This window comes from Colossoma macropomum, unplaced genomic scaffold (genome assembly GCF_904425465.1).
Source record: "Colossoma macropomum unplaced genomic scaffold, Colossoma_macropomum, whole genome shotgun sequence".
Lineage (NCBI taxonomy): Eukaryota > Metazoa > Chordata > Actinopteri > Characiformes > Serrasalmidae > Colossoma > Colossoma macropomum.
The window spans coordinates 23,273,587-23,287,380 of record NW_023494790.1 but is presented as its reverse complement, the minus strand read 5'-3'; the positions used below and the strand labels follow the sequence as shown (position 1 = coordinate 23,287,380).

At 37.7% G+C, this 13,794-nt stretch overlaps 1 protein-coding gene across 4 annotated transcripts in view; it reads left to right on the top strand.

Moving 5' to 3' along the window:
* The window catches only part of cyth1b (cytohesin 1b), a 72,473-nt gene extending 60,344 nt beyond the window's left edge, over positions 1–12,129 (top strand). For 3 of the 4 annotated variants that reach the window (XM_036572616.1, XM_036572615.1, XM_036572617.1), the window contains exons 4-13: positions 2,412–2,478; positions 2,933–3,051; positions 5,277–5,357; positions 6,009–6,121; positions 6,624–6,772; positions 6,995–7,107; positions 9,907–9,985; positions 10,069–10,140; positions 10,255–10,409; positions 10,648–12,128. In XM_036572616.1, the coding sequence (XP_036428509.1) occupies positions 2,412–2,478; positions 2,933–3,051; positions 5,277–5,357; positions 6,009–6,121; positions 6,624–6,772; positions 6,995–7,107; positions 9,907–9,985; positions 10,069–10,140; positions 10,255–10,409; positions 10,648–10,726 (1,027 nt within the window). In that variant the 3' untranslated portion in view covers positions 10,727–12,128. Of the gene's footprint in view, positions 1–2,411; positions 2,479–2,932; positions 3,052–5,276; positions 5,358–6,008; positions 6,122–6,623; positions 6,773–6,994; positions 7,108–9,906; positions 9,986–10,068; positions 10,141–10,254; positions 10,410–10,647 lie in introns of all 4 variants that reach the window. The other variant, XM_036572614.1, reaches the window with a different exon arrangement.
* The last annotated feature ends 1,665 nt before the right edge of the window (positions 12,130–13,794 follow it).

Genomic DNA, 13,794 nt, shown 5'->3' with positions numbered 1-13,794 from the left:
ATTGGGGTCGACGGGCTGGAGGTTTTGAGGGGGGCAGCTGTCTGAACAGTGCATGCCTTCACTGTCTACCTTCTGTAAGTAAATTTGGGTCCAGATTTTAAGCCTTTAAAAACCTGTGCCTGGTTGCATAAACCGTCTTCAAGATTACCCCAACATTGTCTTTAAATATTTTTTCAGCTTAAGTGTGTTACAAAAAAACCTTAATGGGTACCTCGGGCTTCCTTTAGTGAAATCATCATACACACACTTAGATTTTTCCATAAAGCTGCATGTATAAGACTCTTTGGATAAATGTGAAAGAAGTAGCCCGTGCGAAAAAATATTCATTTTAAAATTGGAGGTGTCGGGTCGGTGTTTGTCTGACCACGTCATGTGTCTTTACGTATTTGTCACAAGTGCAGGCCTGAATGTTTAGGTCTCAAATGCAAAATCAAGGGTCCGAAGCGTAACCTACGTTACTAAATGTTCTTCCACATGTTGCATGCAATTGCACCTCCAGAGACATCTCCAAAATCCCAAAACTTACGTAGTGTAGCTACAAGTATCAAATTTCCCTTAAATAGTCCCTCGTGTTGCATGAAGTTTATTATGTTGAAGTTATTAAGTTATGTTATGTCGATAAATTAAGATAAGGAAAATGTTAACTCAAGATTATTGGGAATTTGGGAATTTGAAGATGTGGTTGAGTTTTGGAGGCATTTGAAGAGGAGAATATATACTTGCGCAAGTTAAACTTGGCCAGGGATTAACTGACATGCAAAACAGCCACGCAGAACAAGTCAAGTAGTAATAAAATATACTTGCTTGAATCAATTGGTAAAATTTACTGTTCTTTTACTTTGTTTTTTGTATTCAAAGCAAGAAAGAAGCATTTTCAGTGGACTTTACAGTCCATTGTGGGGGATGTTTTTCTTGCTCCTGTTCTTTCTGTGTAGAATTGTCCACCAAGTGGAAGAAGCGCTTTATTGACCATTAAGTTAAACAGTTGGCAGGAGCAGCACATCAGCAGAATTATGTTTCAGTATTTAACTAGGTTAGCTGGTAATAATAAGTTCCATTAATGAGAGAACGCCGTCATGCATCCGATGGAATTTTACTACAGCAACATATCAGCCACTGTAGTAAGCCCCTCAGTGTTTCCCTTAGCTAAGAGAAATGTCTGAGGCTTGTCTTATTGGCCACGTTTTATGCAAAAATTGTATCCTGCTCACTTTGTCATAGAACGATGAGATCCCACGGTTTGTTATATCATTGACTATGTTCCATATAACATTATCCCAGTTTAAAGCCATCCAGTACTGTCTGAATCCTTCCATACGCTGCATTGACTCATCAGATCCATACATCAAAACAAAATGTGATCCATTAGCAGTCAGTGGATGTGAACGCTCAGACTGCAGCATTATAATCTTATCCACAAAGGGCCGGTGTGGCTGCGATGTGGCTGCAGGTTTTCATTCCAAGAAAGTGGGACATACCTGATTCTACTTGTTTAATCAGTTGGTCTGAGTCTTCAACAACTGATCATGCATGCTCCTGTTTTATTGGAAGAAAACCCCCAAGCAACACTGTCTCTTTGTGGATAAGATTGGACACCCCTGTCATGATGCCTACCCAGAATCAGTTTTGGTTTACTGAACAATTATTGCAGATCAGTTAAACTACTGATCCTGAGACTGCACAGTCTATAGGTTGGAAGTGTAATGTATGTTTAGATGGATCCGCATATAAATCAGATAATTTCGCCCAAGAACTTTGTGGAGTTTGTTAAATTTCAGTGACATTTAATGTATAGCCTGTGTAGTCTAACCATTCATGAGCTTTATAATTTTCTTATTAAGAAGTCAAATTAAATGTCATCCCTGTAGTATTTTACTTTATTCTGGTGGCTTAATTACCACTTTTTCCAAAACAATTAATACTTATGCTGAAGAGGGGCCTGATGATTGTGATTCAAGGACTAGTCTGTCTGCCTTATGAAGCTCCTACCCAGGCAAATTAAAATGGAAAGGAGCCGTTCAGCTCATCATTTAATCTCCCTGCATTCTACTGTTATTGTTCCTGCTCCTCTGTTATCATCCCCACGGACACCCCCCACACATTTTAGTCTCTGTTGAGTGTTACAGTAATGTGTAGTACCTTTAGCATGTCTGTAATGGAGCTTTCTACTCTTCAGTAGCTCAGCTGTTCCTCACTACTCAGAGTGATGCTCATTGTGTGCTCATCCACTAAGCTTTTAAGGTTATGAGGTAATAGGTTTGGTAGGAAGCTGCGACAGGCAGATGATTGAGGCTGCATTTATTGGGTTTGTATTGCCATGGCTCTCTGCACTTTGCCAGCTTTATCCCTCCACACAGAATGTGATAAAGAAATGTATCACTGATATTGCCCTTGTACCTTCATATTCACAGGAAAAACATGCAGAGGAATAAACAGGTGGCCATGGGCCGAAAGAAATTCAACATGGATCCTAAAAAGGTATACTGTGTCTGTGGATCTCACTCATTATACTCCTTTTGTCTGCCTTTGTGTTTGACCCTGTGAATGTCCTTTTGCTTCTATCTAGTGGAGTCCTTTCCATATAAATGATCTAGAGAGTCAGAGTTCAGCTGTATAATTGAATACCTGCCACCTCTGGAATAAATGACCTTTTACATCACATGGCTGGTCACTTTTTTCCTTTAAACTTTGACTTTCACTGTGTAGATGACCTGCTTAAATTATGATGCACATAATAGTGTCCACATCATTTTTGTGTTATATCGGTACACCCAGCACAACCCTCAAACAGAAGTACAGGTTCATTTTTAAATATCTTTTAGCTTTTTTTATTAGCAAGAAGTGTGTTAGTGCTCTGGTAGTGACCAATGAGCCATTCAGAACTAGTTTGGAATGTTATTACTGACTGTGGTCTGTGTGTGTCTCTTTGTAGGGGATCCAATTCCTCATAGAGAATGACCTACTGAAGAATACCTGTGAGGACATTGCTCAGTTCCTTTATAAGGGTGAGGGCCTCAACAAGACAGCCATTGGGGATTATCTAGGTGAAAGGTGAGAATAACATGATTCCTCAACTTGCTTTCTGGTGGGTTCTTGTGAAGTTGCTCTAAAATGTCACATTCTTGTAACACAAATGCTGTTAGTACTTTAAAGGTATTCCCCAAGGTTTACAATATAAAGGAACTTGGCCACCATACTGATGTGTATTGATGCTACATCCACTGCAGTTTCAATTGATGGAGACATTTCGGTTTTTTTAATGGTGCACGTGTTACCTGACCTCTGAGCGACATCAAAGCATATTTTTTTTCCCTTTATCAAAGGAGCAAAGTTAATATGATTCACTTTGACAGATAAGACTTGCTGTGCTGAACATCAAGGAGGTAATTTGTCAGAAATCATAAACTTAATAATTCATAATAATTTATGAACTTCTTACAATAAAAAATCAATAAAACAGTTTACTGCAGAATGGGTTACTTTGCCATTTATACTGTGCAAAGCAGTTGGCTGGTTGGTGGTGAGATCAGTCTTACTGTTCCTAGGGTCCATGCCCAAGGAAGAATGACATCATCTGTCATAAGCTTGTCCTCACAGAAAGCCATGATCTATTTTAATCAAGATGGCCAGCGCCCCTACTAAAGTGCTGTGGTTTGGATTACAGCTCTAATACAGGTTTTTCATAGCTCTGTTCACCTGTTTGTCACATGACCTTTTTCTTGCAGTGGCTATATTAATGACCGTCTTCTACTGCTTTCCAATGGGAGAGCAAGGGTGAAGAATTAAAAGATAGTGAACATTAGTACTGAAAATTGATGTTAATTGATATTGATATTGATGTTAATTGATACTGTTAAAGTGATATAATCAAAAACAAGAGTAATTGGTTTTGATTCATATTGTCGCTGTCACACAAAAACCCATATCTTCACTTTTGAGATGATGTGAAATTAACTATAAATAAATGAAAAAAATGATCATGTTGCCTTAGTTAGCTAGCGTTTAGGTAGATGAGCCAGTGAACTGTGTAGACCAGCTGCAGGGTTATGTGTGTGATGATCAGTTTGATTAGTTTACGCAACTTTTGCCCAGTAAACAGTAACGTTATTTAATACTGCTCAAACACTGGAGTAATTCAACATTGTCAAGTTGACATATAAAACTCATAATTTCTGTTTTCTGGTGGCTGTTCTTGCATCAGACTGTACAGCACAAATATATTTTAATTCTCTTAGACTTTTAAATGCTGGTGGGTCATACAGTGATGTAACATGATACAGACATATATGGGTTATCAGCACCAAATGATCAGATTTGTTGAAGCTGGACTCTAGTTCTGTGTATGTGACAGCATTTTTTATTTCCAGTTCCTTTTTGTTTGATATATAGTTTGTCTTATCAAGGTCCTTTTACCTTTCATGAGATTCTGAATATCTGTAATATCACTCCTGAGCTCATACCAATATTCTTCAAAGTTTGTACCTAATTTTTCTTGGTAGAACAAGACCAACCCCGGCTAGTAGATCCTTTGGATCTCTCTCGATGACTCTCTCCATTTCCCTTAGGACTTACATACACATGGTTACTGTAAAGCCCTGTTCAGCTGTAGTGCTATGATGAAAGAATAAGTGGGAAGGGGGTAGGGTGTGGGCAAGTTAAATGGTCGTAATCTCAAAGTAGGTTAATGTATTCACAGCACAGTGATATTATCGACCTGTTCCATTTTCTTTTCTCATTTGAGGCTTTGAGGAAGGTGTTGGTAACCCATGGACACCAATCCCAAAGCTGACTGTCTTCCTTTACAGTTCCTGAATCCGATTAAGATGACCCATCTCTGAGTAGAAGTAACATGATAACCTTAGAATTATCTCACATTAGTCACTCCTGTATGAATTTTTGATGTAATATTTTGAAGCTACAAAAGGGTTTTTTTAAGCTGTTTCTTTGTTAGATGTGGAGTACGCAGTCATTATTTCTTTAGCAGATTCTTCACTTGCCTGAGAAAAATTTCACACTGTCGAGACATTTGACTTGACTGTTTGCAAATAATCAAAGGGCATAATTGCACCAGTTCTTTCTCTCATTGTCTACTGGGCTTTCATTCTGTGCTTAGTCTGTCACTTTCCATCCTCTTTCTTTAGTGAAGAAATTTAGTAGTTAGTTCAGGAGTAACCACTTGTTCTGAGATTCCTACTGTAATGGGCATGCATTTCTGTTACCAATAGCATATTTATCCTAGCAGTTTATTTAAAAATCTTCTGTCTTCTTGTATCCAGAGATGAGTTCAATATTGAAGTACTTCATGCCTTTGTGGAACTTCATGAATTCACAGACCTCAACCTGGTCCAGGCCCTAAGGTAAGTCCTCACCTAAGACACTGTCAGTGCTGACTATGAGAAGACATTACTGGGAGTATTGTTGGTAAAGAATGAGATGATGCCTGCTTTTCACGTAGTCTGTGAGAAAGCTTGTAGATTTTTAGTTTTAGTTTTTAATCAGAAATCTATTAATTAATTAGTGATTAATAAACATTAACCACTGTTAAACATCTTTCTGCCCCTGGGCCAGTTAAATGTTGCACTATATTGTGAAAGCTTGACAATCTCACAATCAGTGTCAGTTAAAAAGTTTGATATTGTAGAAATGAGCAGATAGTTCATCTTTACATCAGAGATACAGTCTCTCTGGATTTAGTGTTTTATGTTCAACTCATATCTTAGTATTATCAGCAAAGCAAAAAAAAATGGCTAAATGGCTCAGGTGTGGGATAGAGCAGAAATGTGGACTGTCTAAGACTCTCTGAGGGCAGAGTTAAGAAACTGCTTTAAGTACTGGAATCCACAATGACAACTAAATAAGGCAGATATTAGAAGTGAATTAGTTGGAGATATGGCAAACTACATTATGTAAATGAGACTCTATTTAATACTATAATTTTCATTACATTAATATCACATTGCTGTTAGAATAATCTCAGTAAGTATATTTGCCTTCATTGCACCTTGAAGACAGTTCTTGTGGAGCTTCCGGTTACCAGGTGAAGCTCAGAAGATAGATCGCATGATGGAGGCTTTTGCCCAGCGTTACTGTCAGTGCAACCCTGGAGTCTTTCAGTCTACAGGTGAGTATGTACTTAGATAATGGTAGTTGTGGTAGTTGTTTCATGTGATTCTTGACTACTTATTCATCTTTTCATTCCTGAATAATTTCTTTTGTAAGCCCCATACCTCCCTCTACACTCTCTTCACACCCACTCACACAGTTACTCATACACAGGCTTGCCCTTCTGCTCCTTACCATTAGTATCGTGCTCTTATCCTGGCTAATGTGCTTGCATATTTAAAATAGTCTCAGATGTTGACCTTTTCTGAGAATTGAAGTGTTTATAGAACTTGGGTCTGCTGCAGTGCTGACTGTCATTTGGCTTTTCACATTCACCCACATTTGCATTTTAAAGGTCTTTAAACACTGAGCGGGCATTGTGTTAGTAGATTCATGTTCATTAATTTTTTGGGTTTTAACACTGTGGTAAATATGGCTTAATATATGCACCGTCCACTCAGTTTGAAAGGAAGGATGTGGATACCACTGCTTTAAATCTTGTCTGTCACTTTTCTCTGTAGATACCTGCTATGTTCTTTCATTTGCCATCATCATGTTGAATACCAGCCTGCACAACCCTAATGTAAAGGACAAGCCTTCAGCAGAGCGCTTCATTTCTATGAACAGAGGCATCAACGATGGGGGAGACCTACCAGAGGACCTACTTAGGGTCAGTACCTTACTGTGGTACAATGTTTGCCTTTTTCCTGGTTCATTTTACCACATGTTTAAATGTATAAGGCTACAGATGTACCATAGCCTCCATTTGAGACATGAAGAATCAAGAAATTGATTTTACATATTGTTTTACAGCTGATACCTCCGTTTCTTGTCTTCATAGTATAGGATTTATGTGTATGATGTCTTTTCTTCCACTCATCTATGCCTACAGAACCTGTATGAGAGTATCAGGAATGAGCCCTTTAAGATACCAGAGGACGATGGCAATGACCTCACACACACGTTCTTTAACCCGGACCGTGAGGGTTGGCTTCTGAAACTAGGTGAGCAGGCAGTGCTGTTCTCTTTGAGGCAGGGGAAAGCTAAGAGTAAGAGGGACCAGCTCATATCTTCCCAATAGAGATCCAAAGGCGATTTCTACCACCCAAAAGGAGTATGAATAATATATCATAGAAACTGCCTTCATGACCAACACCAGTGTTAAGCTCTGAGTAGGGATGCACATTGTGGCAAATTCTTTTGACCAGTAACCATTATTAATCAGCAATTAATCATGAACCAGAAGGCCTAACATCCAGGACGTTATCCATCAAAATAAAAATTATAAAACAGATATCTGTGAATACTTAGTAAATGTAGCTGTAAATACTTAATAAACGCACACTTATGAGTGAGCACACAATCTGAATGCTGTAGTAATGTACCAATAAATTAAAACATTTTTTTGACTGAAGTACTCATGGATGGGAGCAGGCATAAGCGTGTATATGAGGTAAATGGCCCAAAACTGTATTAAACATGCCCTACGTAAGGGACTGACAACTATATTATGTTATGTTATAATATCATATGTCATATGCTGTGTATATATATGTCTGTGTTATATAATATGTTGACTATATGACCAGAAACTTAAAAAGTTGACAAAATGACTGAAACATGTATGGATGGGCTACTGAGACTTTTATACTTTTATGTTTTGAAGTTATAGTTACCACTCATTATTGGGCCAAGTTAAAACAAACATCAATGGCATGCATCGGGCTAGCTTTGGCTCAGTATCTCAGTCTTTAAGCAGTCACCACTCCTCCCGCACGTCCTTCTCTAATTTTGCGCTCCCATGTGTGATTTCCTCTCACCGCTGTGTATCACACTTTCTCTCTGGGAATGTAGGCGAAATAGTTGTTGGTCTTATTGCTTTCTACGTGGTACTTCAATGTAGTTGTGCCATCGCAGAACCAATTGCCTATTGCGCCCCCATGCCTACAATTCAAAACATTCCTCAACTTGATTTGTAACACTGCCTTTTTCCATAGGAACTGTTGTTTTTTGCAAATGAAAAACAGTCTAATAAACAATTTTTTTTGAAGCTCGTAATCAGTTAATTACATCTTTAGTGTTGAGTATGAGTGGTTTATGTTTTGTATGTAACTTCTTGCTAAGATGGAATACCACATGTATACAAAAGTCTTTCATATCAGTTAAAAAGTTGTGAATTTGGAGATGAATTGATTCACTTAAACCACACTGATGTCTAGTGATGCATAGGGCAGCTGCGAATGATTTAAAGTGTAGCAGAGCAATCTTAAAACTGTTCTGAAATGGCTGATCTAATTCCTCTGCTTAGCAGACATGCCAGTGAGTCTTTACTCTTAGTGGGTCTTAGGCCAGCATTTACCTCAGTAGACATACAAAGACACCCCTCGTGATAAAATGTAGAACTGACTAAATCAGAGCATGAAAATATAGTGATTGTGCCATCTGGTGGACATGTGTAGAAGTGCAAAAGCTGCAAGTGTTACTTTATCAGTCAATGCTTTTTATTTTTTACATTGTGCAACATAAATGCTGCTTTGTTAAAAATATCAATGATTTATTATGATTTTCATATTTAATTTTATTGTTCCTTTCCTTTTCCTTTTTATTTTGTTTTTTCATGTTCTCTTGCTTCAGGAGGTATGTACACTGGTTCTTCCCACATTCGCCAATAAGCTACGCTTCTGGGTGCTTTTTGTGGTGTGCCTTGCTCTCATTATCTATTCCTTTTGTCCATTTAATTTATTTTAACCTGTATTTCATTTTATAAAATGAAATGTTTTCTTACTTTTGATCTCATTTCTTGTTTGTTCCATTAAGCTGAGTTGTTGCGCTGATATGTGGCGTTTCCTGCACATTTCTGCAGTGCTTGTGTTGCGTGAGGTCCTGTATTAGTGTGCTCCCTCTGTTGCCATGGAGTTTAGACCTTTGAGCTTTTCCAGAAAGTGCAGTATTTTTGTCTTCACATCTGTGGGGCTCTTTCATGAAGCATGGTCTCTTAGTAATTCAAGTAACTTAATCTTAACTTGCCTAGGGAAGAAGTAACATGTTTGAGATGCTGCATCTAGAGCAAAACTGCTTGAAGTGCTGTTATGCCAATTATTTTGCTCAGTTGCCATGGATTTGCTTGAGAAGGACAGAGAGCAAAAATAAGAGGGTCTGATTTGTGTGTGGGTTTAATACTAGCCCAACAATGCTGCTTTTACTGCCACAAAAGAATCTTTACTGTTTTCAAGTGCTGTGTTTGCTTGTGCCATTGTGATTGACGTTGGGACATCTGTATGGTTTTTTAGTCTTGGCAACCTTGTCACATGTGAAAGCATGCCCTGATATCATTGTAGAATTGTTCAGACCCTTCAGCAGTGAACACAGGATTGATTTGTCTTATACTTTGACCTCAATGTAAGTATGACCTGGGGATTGATTTTTACATTGAGTTGTAAAGAGCCCAGTGGTTTTCTCAAGCAAACATTAACTTTAATTAATGTGTAATTCACATTGACATTCCCCATTCTTCCTTGGTCATTGTCTTTGATCTCATCATATTGATTCTGTGCGATTATGTATTTATTCATTTATTTTTTTGTTTTGGAAGTTTTAAGTGAGATGCAAAGTGAATCATTTTAAATGCCCATCCACTAATGTGACTTAACCATACACGTCTGTCTGCTGCAGTGCCCCAACCTCATCCTGCTGCATTTCTCCGCTGCTGTCGTCTCGTCTGCTCTCCCATAAGTTAACCCAGTTTCTTACACAAGCTGTGACTGTGCCATAACATTTATTTGCTGACTTGATTACCTGTTTTACAGGTGGCAGAGTAAAAACGTGGAAAAGAAGGTGGTTCATTTTGACTGACAATTGTCTCTACTACTTTGAATACACCACAGTAAGTAAGCTCAAATTTAGGGGATAAAATAATTGAGTATGTTACTGAGTGATGCTTAAACTCATTATTAATTGTGTTTTTAGGATAAAGAACCAAGAGGGATCATTCCTCTGGAAAATCTCAGCATTAGAGAAGTAGAGGATTCAAAGAAACCAGTACGATTGCCCTCTGTGCTTTTTCATATGTACCGCTTTTTCTATTGCATACCTGTGTCCATCTTTGGGCATCTGTTGCTGTTTTCTCTGAGTGCTGTCAATGATTCTTTACAGAACTGTTTTGAGCTCTTCATCCCAGACAATAAGGATCAAGTGATCAAGGCCTGCAAGACTGAGGCAGATGGGCGGGTGGTGGAGGGGAACCACACGTTTTACAGAATCTCAGCACCAACCATTGAGGAAAAAGAGGAGTGGATCAACAGTATCAAGTGAGTAGTCTTCTCAGCACTTCAGTCTAGACTGAAATATATTGACCTTCATTCATGTAATGCTTATAAAATGTAAGTGAAAATGGCCAACTAAAATTGGATTGTTAACTGACATCAAATGTGAGTGACTTCACTTATTCATGCTAATGTTTCTATCACAAAATGATATATAATTTTTTTTGTGTGGCTATGAGTCTTGCGGTGTTTGTAAAATAACTTATTTCTGCTCTCTCATCAGAGCTGCTATCAGCAGAGACCCTTTCTATGAAATGCTCGCGGCCAGGAAGAAGAAGGTGTCATCTATAAAGAGGCCGTAGATCTCTTACAGACTTTGGACCTCATATATATTTTCTTAAGGTTGAACAAAGAACATTTAACTATGGACCTGAAAACGGGCCTGTGGTTTGGGAAGTGGACAATTTAAACCCAAAAGCCATAAGCCTAAACTGGACATTTCCTCCTCAGGAACGCCCTGGTATTTTGAGAATAAGTTAACCGCACTGAGAGTTTGTCTGAGCCATAAGTCTGTTTTCATGAATTGTTCTCATGAACATGTTTATCAGGACTCCTTCTGTGCTTCTGATGTGAACGTGGAGCACATGCACAAACAGAGCCTGAATCAGGTGCACTTGGTGCAGCTGGCAGGTTAGTTTTACGGCACTGTACAACAGGGGATTTTGAACGACAAACATGTAAGAAAATGCATGTAAAATATGCTTGTTTACTCTGCAGTGAATTGGAAAAAACTCAAAGCTGCTGTTGGGCACTATTTTGTGGATTCCTGTTTGGAGCTTTAAAATATATATATCATCTCAACTCAGCAGGTCTGACTGAATGTGGCATCTGTTTTATATCCTAGCTACGGAGATAAACCTTCCTTTCAGTTTTCTTTGATACATGTATAGATGAAGGAAACGTACACTTATTTTTACACAACCTCTGAGGTATCTGAAAAACCTTTTCTGCATTTCTGTATTTTTCAGCTTCCATAACTACATTCAAGTGACTTTTGGCTTGCAGTACTTTTTGCTTTGATTTTCTGCAGCTTTTTCAAACAAGAATTATTTTATTTTTTGTTTTGGGGGAGACATTTGCATTTTCTCATATCTGCCAAAACATTTTTGTTTGCCTGCATTACATTATAGATTTCTATACCAGCTTGATGAAATAAGAACCTTGTAACAGCAGCCTGATCCTTCCATGTGGATGTTGCAGTAGGCATTGAAGGAACTAGCATATTTCTGTTTTTGTTTTAGTTTGTCATGGTCCATTTACATACTTTGGAGCACATCTTGTAGACTGGAAATCTAAAATGACTTTTGATCTGAGATGGATGAAGAAAACCACTGATTCAAAGTATGTTTATTTTCCCTAAGATGTATTATATGAAATAATGCTTTGTTGAATTTTTGTTGAATTTCTTAGCCATGTTGTTGGTGTGGATGTCGCTCAGTACAAGATATTTCAATGTGTAAGCCATAGTGTGTATTTTTTTTTTTGTTCAAGTGCACTGATAAAAGGCCATGTTAAAATACAATTTAATTTATCAATGCTGTATAAAGAATTTTTTTTGTCAGAATGTGTGTTGGTTTGTATGTTTGTATAAAAGTATGGGTTTGAGAGGAACGTTCATTTGCTGTTGGATTTTCACCATTGCCATGTAATCTTGTGCTGAAATAAAACTGGTACATTGCAAAAAACCAAAACAAAACAGTTAATAGTTAATGTTAGAAAAAACATGTTGATTGCCAGTGATATCCGCATTTGTTACTGGCTGCTTATAGTGTTTTAATATTGGGTTTTATCAGTTGTATGATGTCCTACTATAGAGACACTTTCAATATCAAATTGTTCTTCTGGGAGTTGTAGAATCACAGCAGGGTTGCCCAAAGTTTGGGCCACAGGCAACAGTTGACCCGTAAAGATTAAACACACCTGATTCAGCTCATCCACTAGTTAGCAAGGCCTTCATGAACTGAATTTGGAGTTAGATGAGGGTAGACCGCAGCACTTTCGCCTGGATGGTCCCCAGTTTGAGGTGCCAACAAAGGTTTTTTTTTTCTTCTGAAATTACATTTTTGAAACATTTTACTAACACAATATAGTGTAATGTTACCTATCTTCTTTATTTGTATATTGTTTTGTCTTTTTGGCCCTTGGCTCACTATAAACATTGCATTCTGGTCCCCCAAGAAACCCTGGGCTACATGAAAATACATAGAACGCTATAGAATAGTGAGCCCTGCTGCAGGTTCTGCATAGTTTCTGAATGTAAAATCACCAATTCTTGAGACCAGACTTAAACCAAAATAGACATTTACAGAAATAAAGTAACATACTGCTAATCGGATTGATACCTTTACCTTGTAAATCCAGTGTTAAGTGTTGGGCAGTAAAGGGTATTCATTCCAAAGGAATGTCATTCAGTCAGTGCTGTACTTGGAATTGCAATAGCTTTTCAGCCCCTTTATATACAACAGTAAAATCAGCTATTAATGCTACAACTAGGTGATGCACAGCTTTTGGATTATGGATATATATAAATTCCTACTTTACAAAGTTTATTTGAATAGTGTTTTAGCCACATTACATACAATGCTAAAAATATGCTATAGAGGGTGCAACTACGTGGCAGTGATGAGATGACCTTTGTATTATTTTTTACCCCAGTTTGAATTTCAATAGCATTACTGTAGCATTACATACAACACTGAAATGAACTGTGAACGGTGCAACTAGGAGGCAGTAAGAATGCACAACTGTTGGATTTTGGATATAATAATTTATAGTGTTTGAATTTTTTAATTTGAATTTCAGTTGGATTTCAACTGTGTTACATACAAGTTAAATCAGCTGTGTTTGGTGCAGCTGGGGGCAGTAAGGACGCCTAGTCTTTGGATTTTAGATGTATTGCAATACCTAATCATTATTAGCGGTGTTATTATTATTATTATTATTACTATTACTATTATTATTATTATTATTATTATTAGTAGTAGTAGTAGTAGTGGTATTAATATTATTGACTGCATTACATACATCACTTAATTCAGTTGTTCATGGTGCAGCTTGGTGGCAGTAGTGATGGTGAAATAAGCTATTTGATTTTAAATAGCCATATTTTGTGGACGCCAAATAAAAGAATGGTCATTCAGACATCCATGTCCTGATGTACCATAAGACCTATGGTAGGTATCAACAGTCATTTTTATGCTTACAACGCAATTTTTCTGAAAGGCTAAAGTAAAAGCACAAAACAGGTGTCTGAAAGATGGTTGCAGAGAATTGTCTGCAGCTGTAATGATTCTTTTTGCTCCAGGTGGCAAAATTCCCAAAGACAAAAGGTGTAAAGCTGCCAAAAACATGACGGCCAAAGTGGATGCTT